Source organism: Mytilus trossulus, chromosome 3 (genome assembly GCF_036588685.1).
Source record: "Mytilus trossulus isolate FHL-02 chromosome 3, PNRI_Mtr1.1.1.hap1, whole genome shotgun sequence".
NCBI classification, from domain to species: domain Eukaryota; kingdom Metazoa; phylum Mollusca; class Bivalvia; order Mytilida; family Mytilidae; genus Mytilus; species Mytilus trossulus.
This window is the reverse complement of record NC_086375.1, coordinates 15,917,792-15,928,013: the sequence shown is the minus strand read 5'-3', so window position 1 is coordinate 15,928,013 and position 10,222 is coordinate 15,917,792. Positions and strand designations below refer to the sequence as shown.

At 31.8% G+C, this 10,222-nt stretch overlaps 1 protein-coding gene across 1 annotated transcript; it reads right to left on the bottom strand.

The window, feature by feature from the left end:
* Positions 1 to 1,463: 1,463 nt before the first annotated feature.
* On the bottom strand, positions 1,464 to 10,203 carry LOC134710246 (uncharacterized). The gene is made up of 11 exons (XM_063570521.1): positions 7,443 to 10,203; positions 6,833 to 7,168; positions 6,244 to 6,409; positions 5,467 to 5,651; positions 4,929 to 5,179; positions 4,498 to 4,600; positions 4,019 to 4,139; positions 3,574 to 3,743; positions 2,970 to 3,300; positions 2,215 to 2,414; positions 1,464 to 1,891 (listed from the first exon to the last, which is right to left on the bottom strand). The coding sequence occupies exons 1-11, from the start codon at positions 10,161 to 10,163 to the stop codon at positions 1,601 to 1,603; spliced, it is 4,875 nt and encodes a 1,624-aa protein (XP_063426591.1). The 5' UTR covers positions 10,164 to 10,203; the 3' UTR covers positions 1,464 to 1,600.
* Between the last annotated feature and the right edge of the window lie 19 nt (positions 10,204 to 10,222).

The window sequence follows — 10,222 nt, the reverse complement described above, 5'->3', positions numbered from 1 at the left end:
ACAGTAAGAATGATATAAAGATTAGAACTGAAACATTATGATTTCGTTATCAAATCCCATTTTCTTACTTCAAATGTTTTTCAAACCTTCCGTTATTATTTATCGTAATGATGACATCAGTCATTCCCAAAACATGTTTTTATCGTCAATGTTGTTTTTTTTGGTTATTTATCAAATATATTCAAACTCTCGATCGCGTTCATTTGAGTGACGTTTATCAAATTACTTAAAAAATGAAATGAATAAGATCATGCTCATGAAGGAAAATCACGAAGAAGAGACAACACATTATAAGTTAGACAGATTATGAGAAATCGATGCTTACAAAATGTATTTAAAATTACTAAAAGATAAATAAGAAATCGCGTGACCTAAAATTTCTTTTACTAGTATATTGGTCATTTGAACTCTGATGGACAGTTGTCTCGTTATTCAGAAATCAACACCCGTTTTTCACCTTGACTTTGTAAGTTTTTCTTTGACATGAGTTTGAATATAAATACTTTTGTGGTATCTTCCCGTCTCTCATTTATATAGCAATATTAGTATTACTATCCCATATGCACATCTCGACAGTTAGTCTAATAATCTTTTTACCGCATGTTCGTTGCCACGAGATTGAAGAACCATACATAACTACTGGTAGAATGATGTCATCGGATACACAAACTCTACCAACAGTGGTTCATGTAAATCGTTTCGCCAAGTTGTGAATGTATTAAAGAGTATGTGTTTAATAAGAGGTCGGTCATCGCTATTATGTTTATATGTTAAAACAAATCACAACGTGTTTGGGGGCGTCTTATACTTTCAATTAGATGAGATATTTGTTAACACCGTGTTGAAGACCTCACTTTGACTTTGAGATGTAGAACAGCAACACAAAAGCTCTCCTTTGCTTTAAGTTCATGCACTGATGTTGTGTAATGAATGGTTACCCCATAACTTTTGTTTTTCTATCACAAAAAAGTTATGAAAAAAATGAACGGCTGATGAGGTTTCTGTCGTTGGACAGTCAAGTTAACATGCGTCAGGGTTTAACATAATTTTGAGCCCTAAGCATCTCATCTTTTTTTACGTCATTATCTGAATATCAAAAGGTACACAGAGTTATTACAATCAGTTAATTCTAGACCAAATCATGTTAAAAGCATACAGCCCATACGTTTTAAATACTGTATGAAACGTATTGAGTGAAAGGAAATGTCTGGTATACGTCAATGTAACATCAACCCATAGACAGCAATAACAAAAAGACATTTTAAGCTGTATTTTAAACTTTCTTCTGGAAAGTATCTAGACGAAGTCAGACATGATATATTACCGTTCTTTTTTTAATAGTGCTTTTGTTGCATATCTCGGTTTGTCATCCTTATTTAAACTTTTAAGTAGTCTAGTTTAAATTGCTGCAATAAACGTTACTTTCTTAATGGTTCATTGATGAGTGAAACAAACAAAAGAAATGCTGCTCTTAATTTATTATAATCGAATTTCTATACACAAAAAGAAATAAAAAAGAAATAAATAAGAACCAAAAATTAACAATTAACAAATAATCAACAAAAACAAAATTGAATCTCTTTCGGTAAACGTTCTATAGTTAACGGCATTTTTCTTGGACTTGCCATGAAGTGGCCAGAGCGTTGGCATCAGATGTGATTTGTTTGTTAGACATCATCATGTCGTCAAATCTCTCGTTGTCATGGACACCAAGCAGACCACCTGTTCTTCCATGGAACCAATGGCTGAGTTCAATGTCATATGACGCGGATTTGATATTGTTGACAACACCAAAACCATTTCCATCGACGTAAATGTTGTCTCCTACTTGTGAAATTTTTATCTCGTTTGATGCATATGGAAGTTTGCTCTCTACTCCATCAACACGGACCTGAAAATAATATAAAACATACATAATAAGGATTGCGAAGAAAATACTCATACGCTGTTTTTAAGAAAGCAGAAAACATTAAAAAGAAAGAAAATCGTTTAATTAAGTTGGTAAAAATATTTGTTATCGAACATCAAATTCTAAATTTTACACGGAAAGCACTCATCATGAATTAGCAATACAATGAATTCAATACATGCAGAAAAGAACATATCGTCTATGGCAAAGTTTTACAAAATTCATTTATTTTCTAAGTTTGATAATTTAAATGCATCCCTTAAACTTTAAGAAACTTAATTACATAAGATCCGAATAATTCTTACCTTTCCATTTGGAGCAACTTGAACATTTTGTGTGGAGGTCATGACAACCAATTTTTTACTCTGTCGTCCCATGTAATTAAGAATGATACTGAACTTGTCTTTGCCAAAGTCACGTGCAAGGACATAGCTGCATCTTCCATTGAAATCGAATTCTTGTCCATCAAAGGTGGTGAAATGATCTCCCTTGACGTAAGCATGAGCTGAAATATATTCAATTAATTTGGTATACATTTTTGTAAATGAAGGTATGGAACATATTCATAACTATTATAACTAATTAGTAGTATACGAATTTGATCATGTGCGCAAACTTGCCTATTCCTATTTGTTGCTTTAAGTTAAATGTTGTGATTGTTTTGTTCCGGTGTTGTTGTTATTTGTAATGACGTTGTAAGATAATTATCGACTTATGAATTGAATTGTTCATCTGATATCTTTCGTCTCTCGTATGCATGAAATTTTCATAATTATTTTTTATCATATATTTTAACTTTAAAATATCATATAATTGAATATGATACCAATGCAATGATCGCAGCCTCAAATTGACTTAAATGAATCTGAATAAAGAATGCAATATACATGAAAAATGAAGTTTAAATTAAAACATATTAAACTCATATGTATGCAGTGCATAGTATTACAAAAGTAGCATAAGGGTTAGTCATTTAGAACTCTTAGTAAATTGGGAGTTTTATAAAACAAAATGTTTGGTTTGCATTCAAACGGTACGTCGATCTCTTTATTTTACTCACCACCAAACGATGGAATAACTGCATGAGACCAAATATCGCCCAAGGATGGGAGTGGATTTGATTGTGGAATGTAAGATCTGAGATTCTCAATTGGATTGGCTATCCTTTTAACTTCTGTTAAAGATTTCATTTCTAGTGGAAGATAAATGTCCATTTCAAAGTGACCTTTCTTTGGGTCATATACTGTGACTTTTGTTTTCTTAACATCAGTAATTAAGTCTTTGATATTACTGAATTCGTCTCCAATGTCTTTTTTAATAAAATTGACGAATTTGATAAAAACAGATCTGATGTTTTCTTCAATCTCCCAGTATTTATATGCTGATGAAGCCTGAAAAGAACAGAAGAAACATCCAATTAACACTTAGTTTATCGAATTAACTTTCAACACAATAAAAGATAACCAACTTATAAAAAAATGATAGAATTCAACAAAAAATAGGTTTCATTTAAATTATAATCAAATTTTGCTTTGCTGATAATTTTTTTAGCATTTTAATGATATAGTTTTTAAGATGTCTACAAGTTAAAGATGGATTTCCAATGTAGAACTCACAATATTATATACTGGGGGTTGGGAGTATATTTCAAATGTATAACTCACCATATGATATACTGGGGTTGGGAGTGTTTTTATTAGCCCAGTATTGATTGATTCTCTTGCATTGTAGATAACTGTGTTGTATCTGTCAGCCATTTGTTTCATTGGAATTGTTGGTAATCTTGAACGAACTGATTCCAAAATTTTATTGCTTGAAATAGATGCAACTGAATCTGAAAGATAGATAAGAAATAGTTTAAACTTGAAAATACATCAAATCGTAAAAAAGTAAAATATCAAAAATACCGAACTCCGAGAAATTTTTTAAAAGGAAAGTCCCTAATTTAAATGGCAAAATAAAAAGCTTTTAAATTGGACTTCAGAATTAATGTTTTCCTTTTACATACTTTTGTACTTTATATTAGGTTTAATTCATCGTTTCTATTTACTGAGTAGTATCTGATATTTATATCCTGAGTATCAATTAATCATTGATGTTGATGTATACCTGTTACTTGTTTTCCATATTTTGTATATACTCCTTCAATGGTGTTTGACAGCTGTGTTGTCTGTGACTGTGTAAAATCTAAAACTTCAGAGTAGTACTGTAATGACATGTCTTCCATTAACTGTAATGTAAATAAAATATTAATGTGTTATTCTTCTTAAAGAAGAAAAAATATTATAAAGTTTGTTGATGCAATTCATGGTTGTTATTGTAGTGTAATGTTACAAATCGTAGTTATTCTAGTGAAATATTCAAATTCAAAGTTGTTTAGTTGTTATTGTAATAAACTGTTACAATTCATAGTTGTTATTTCAGTGAAATGTTACAATTCATTATTGTTATTGTATTAAAATGTTACAATTCATAGTTGTTATTGTTGTAAAATGTTTAAGACAAGGAATAGCAATCATATACAAATAGAAACGCGATAAAACAATATGACTGCAAAACTTAAAACAAAATCACAGAAATAAATATACCTTTACTAATTCAGTAATTTCAGCAAGATACAAATTATATAGTGTCCAGTCCATATCTTTTGTTAGACTGTTGATTTCATTCTCAAGTGATTTCATCTGATGTCTAAAATAATAAAGGAAATTGTCAGAATTATAGTCAAACATTTTCATAGAAATTAAAAGTGTTTAATTAAAAGTGTTTAACTTCTTAAGCTCGTTTGGATATTTCACCATTTGTTGACACTCCTTCTATTAGTTTTTAGACTTCTCTACATGTTTTACACATAACTGTTTAAGATTTAACTTTCGGTATTACTGTGAATATTTTTTACTTATTGTTATAGTAACATCTTTATTTTGTATTATATTTAAAGAAGTAACAAAACTTTGAATTCCAATAATAGTGAAAATTAACGAAACAAAATTAAAGATAATGATTTGGTTTTAACTACCTGATAACAGTTTGTGTTGTTTGGAAATGTCCTACGATATCATTTAAGTAGTAATCATTATTGCGTCTCATTTTTTGAAGTTCGGTAACTCTTGCTGACATAAAATTGATGTATGGTTTCATGTCTTCTTTGATAGCAGATATGATCAATCTGTGTTTTGATTGGACCTCCTGTTCTACAGCAATCCATGATGTTTGAAGTGCTTTGTTAATGCCATTGCCATATTTATGAATCTTGTTCAAACCAACAGACTACAAAAGAAGACATTATGATTAGCTTAAACAACGGACGTATTATTCAAAAGAAAAATAATGCAAAAACCAAAAGACTGTTTTTTAAATTCAATTTGTTTCTATATAATTTCTATTCATAGTAATATTAATGAAGTTGTTATTTTGTTTGATTAGTTTATCTTATTATTTCCACCTTAACAAGTTACTGATGTAAAAAAGATAAATGTTTTGCTTAATTTGTAATTAAGGAATTTCATGTTTAACACTGATAAATGTTTTCCCATAATTTTTAATGTACAACAAACCTTTACGGTTTTCAAAAGATCTGGGTTCCAATGGACACGTGTATGGAGTATCTTGGAAGTCTTCAGTTTAAGGTTGATGAGCGTATCGGAAACTCTTTTACTGTCCACATCTCTGAAAACTTCGGCTGTGATTCCACTTTCGTCTGACATTTTAGCATTCACATGAAGAATGTTTTGTGGATTGTCTGAAACAATATCAGGGTAAAATACTAAAATGTTGTACATGCTTATAGTTTTTGTTACTTCGATATTTAAGAAGTATACCTTTCTTATATTGAGCTCAATCCGAATGCTACATATTTTTATCATGACCTATTTCTATAATAGTACACAGATCATTATCTTTAATCGTCGTATAAAAGTCTGAGATTTGCAGATGTAGTATACCGGATAAATAGAACAGACAACGTGCTTTGTAATAACTGTCTTCGAAAAAACTTTTATCCAAGTTTGTGTAATAAAAAACATAGAAGGCTTTTCTGTTTAGACAAAAACAATTAACCATAAAAATAGCAGGCAATATCATCGAAGGGCAACTTTGCCTGAGACAGAAGCAACTTTAACTCAAAAACATATTTTGTCTGAGAAAGTTGCATTATTTGCTTTGGAAAGTACTTTGCCTATAGAAGCTGCAACCTTTACTATTAAAACATACTTTGCCTAAAAAGATTAGAAATCTTTGTAATTAAAAACATACTTAGTTGAAACATTAGTTGATAGAAAATTAACATATTAGTTTAAATATTAATAATAATTGGGTCAGCTTTTCATTCTTACCAATATCATAGTTCATGTTGACATCAATACTGACATCTGATGGGTCAAAAACAATATCTGCACTGACAGGTTTGGCATTATCATACAGGTTCTTAATTGACACTTTGTATGGAGCTGTAGTTTGAACATTTCCTTGGATATTGATTGATTTAATAGGCGTGGTCAGCTGTAAATGTACATATATGTGTTTTTAAATACATGTATACATTATGATAAAACATATCTTTTCTATATTATATTTGCTTACACATTTCATTTTTTTCTCTTAATAAAACATAGCTAGTTGACAGGATTTTTAGCTACTTCTTTTATTATTTAATGTATTTTGTTATATTTATTCTCTAAAATTGTAATCTTGCATGGACATTAAAATGTTTTCTCTGTTTATTATTCTTCGAGTTCCGCCCTTTTGTTGACCTCTTTTCATCTTTCTTAATTCAAGTAATTCTCTATTTGTGCTTCTACATACTACAAGCTCTACTGATTATTCGGGTGTTATATGGCATTATTCGGGTGTTATATGGCATTATAAATAACGCTTTTTTGCTGATGATTCATCCCCAAACATGTTAGTAAAATAATAACTTACATCCATCTTGATGCTCTTCTTCAAGTTATCGATTTCTCCCATTATTCCAAAGTTCTTTGCCATTTTGTTTGCTGTTTGGTATTTAACATCGACAGAAGCCATCTTTTTGTAAACTGATGATTCTAGGAGTGAAGTAACCTCAACGTCAACAGTAGTATACGGATGTTTGATTCCTAGGTTAAAGCTGTAGTTGGTGTCAGTACCAGATGAAAGATCTTCCAGTCGTGAGGAAAGAATTAGTGTCTTCCTTGAATCTTTAGAATACTGGAATGCAGTTTTACCATCAAACAGAACAGATCCCTTGTTGAATTTGACTTTGGAATCAAGCTTTACATCCTATTTATAAAAAAAAGTAAATGAATATCGGTTAATGTTTAAAAAAAAGTTATGAGACTTATCCATACAGTATAGATTAAATAGAATAGGTTTTTTTAATAACCAGAAAAAATGTTGTTTATTTTAACATTCATCGATAAGAATAAGATTCTTAATACAATGTTTCTTTCAACTTGATCATCAGGGGCGGTAAGGAAAATACGATTACAGAAATTGAACAATTCAATTTGTCATTGACTAAGTTACAAGAAAGTTACTTAAAATATTGCATTACCTGTCCAATACTTGGCATTTCTAGAACAACATTGGCATCTACACCATTTTCACTAGGAGTTATATCCCCTTTTACAGATACTTTCTTTGTCTGGTCACCATCAGCATCCCAGAAGAAGGCACCAGTTACCATTTTAGATCCAAGACGGTTCTGAATTGCGTTTGTAAACATGATAGATCTGTTTGGGAAACGGAATTTCATACTTGTATCTCTGTCATCATTGCCGTGTTTACAATCATAGGTATATCCAAATACATTGGCTTCATCTATGTTTACATCAAGCGAAATTAAGTTATGACTTGTTGAACGTTTTAATTCTCCTCTAAATCCGATGGTTTTAGACGGATGAACAAATCTAACTGCTAAGTTACACTTATTATTGCTATGACTATAAAAGACTTCCATGTTCATATTGCTGTCTGTTTTGTCTGTATTCCAGTTTAAGCTGATATCGCTGTTTATCTTTTCGGCTTCCATGTTACCTCCGATTCTGAAGTTCATAGGTCTAGGGTGTCTTGTTACTATGGATACTGTGTGATGCTCAATATTTGAATAAGATGTGTCAATATCTAGTAGAGGTTTCCCGTTGTATTCCAAGAAGACTGATTGCATGTAGTTACCAGTGGAATATTTATGTCCCATATTGACAGTTATAGTTTTAAGGGCTTCGAAAGGTGTAGAAATTGACATGGATGTCTTGATATGCTTTCCACTAGATATCTCCGAAACATCACACGAAGCATCAAATGAAATGGTCTTTTCTCTATTCCACGAGGTTTCAACATGTGTTTGGTATTCATTTCTGTATTTCTTGTTGACCAATGAAACACTCAATCGTTCGAAGGACTTAAACCCTGTGGTAAGAATTGCAGTGGTTTCCATGTCCAAAAGAGAATCGTAACGGATATGTACTTCGGAATTGATTGGTTTAATCAAAGGAGTTACAATTTCGACTGTGGCGCGCAAATCTTTGATGTCTCCTGTACATGACAAATTGATCTCGGAAGATTCAAGTCCCTTAAATGGAGTCTTCAGCTCGATTCTAGTTGTCATTGGTCTGCTTTCTAAGTCTACTAAACCAGATAGTTTAACTGATTTCTTATTTATCTCAAAAGAAGTGTCTAAACTATAGATCATATTTTGTCTTTCTAAGTTTCCCTTAAGAGACAATGATCGAATTGCTTGAAACGGAGTCCTGACATCCATGTTGATCGATCTTGGTGACAGTTTAATATCACCAGTAATTTGAATTCCAGTTGAGCATTCGTAGTTCGAAAATACAGATAGAACCTGGTCAGTCCCGTGCCTGTATACCCATCTCATCAACTCGTGTCCTTTCACTGGAGTTTTTACTTCGGCTTTTATATCCATCTTTCTGAAGTTCTGGTTGAGATAATTAAGACTTATTTCGTAAACCTTTTCAGGGGAAAGTGCAACAACAGCTGATGTGCTGACAAAATTTGATTTACGAACATTCTTGATCGTAGCTGACATTGATTTAGCTGATTTGAAAGGTGTTTCTACCTTAACCGATGCCTCATAAGATGGTTGACTTTTAAATATGGTTTCTACAGAGATTTCATCGTTATCAATTTTTCCACTTATTTTAGAAGTGAAATCGCTGAAGCTTCTTCCACTTTTTAATTCTAATTCAGCTGATTTTGTGAAACCAGCAATGTTGATATTTAAGGTTGATTTTACTTCTCCCATTTGCCTGCCTTGAATGTTGGTCAAAGTGTTCAATGAAATTTGGTTGTTACTTCCAACGGAGGCACTGAACGAAGATGAAGACTTTGTTAAACTTCCAGAGATGTCATACTTGATGTCAATGTCTTCTAAAATTGTTGTTTTCAGTTCTAGACTTCCTTGTATATTTCTTGTTGAGGAGATATGCTCAAAACTAAGGTCATACATGTTTTGACCTTCAATAGCGAAATCAGATGTGAGACGAAAGTTTGAAGGATTATTGTTGAAAACTACGTTCATTGACATTTCGGTTAATCCACTGACTGGAGTTTTGATATTAATTTTTCCATTGAATGGTGAAGTCTTATCAAAAACTGCATTAAATTCTACATTGTTAGATCCAACGTTTCCATTGACTTGTGCCGTAATTGTATCCCTGTCAGTTTCGTATAAGAAATTGGCTGCAATCTTCTCGTATCCTGCAACTGGAGTCTCTAGTGTCATTTTGGCGTCAATTCCATTGTATGCAACAATTGAAAATCCCCCATTGACATTTTTAGAGTTGTATACAGCATTTAAATTCGCGACAAATTGGTTTTCTCCCATTCTTCTTGTCAGGCTGAAACTGCTGTCGTGGATGGTTTTTCCTGCGAGTTTAATCAGTAATGAACCAATTAGATTGTTACGGTTTATTTTTGCAGAAGACATTAGTTCAATGTCGTCAGTAAGTGGAGAACTGGCAGATACTTTAACCTTGTATTCATCCGAGTACTCAACAAGGAGGTCAATAGATCCTTTCTGGTTGTCGACTGATATTTCAACTGCAGAACCTAATTTGGAATCAGTCATGATCATATTGAATTTTGAAGTCATAACATGGGTCTTCTCGCCATATGATAGTTCTACATTTGAGCTAAATCTTTGAACTGTTCCTTCTAAAGATATTTTCACAAATGCATCTTTGGTGAATGGTGATTTGAAAGTCATTTGAGCGTTCTTGTTGTCTTTTAAGTCATATGAACCATCAAACGACATTTCTTTGCCGTTGTAGGACGCAGAGATAGCAGTTGAAAGTTTCTTCATTTGACCAGTTG

Bases quoted from the DNA above. Each gene is read 5' to 3' on its own strand.
- LOC134710246 (XM_063570521.1), bottom strand. From the start codon at position 10,163: ATGTCGTTTGATGGTTCATATGACTTAAAAGACAACAAGAACGCTCAA. The intron at 7,169-7,442 runs GTAATGCAATAT...TTTTATAAATAG, and splicing joins AAATGCCAAGTATTGGACAG to GATGTAAAGCTTGATTCCAA. The intron at 1,892-2,214 runs GTAAGAATTATT...TATTATTTTCAG, and splicing joins AAGTTGCTCCAAATGGAAAG to GTCCGTGTTGATGGAGTAGA.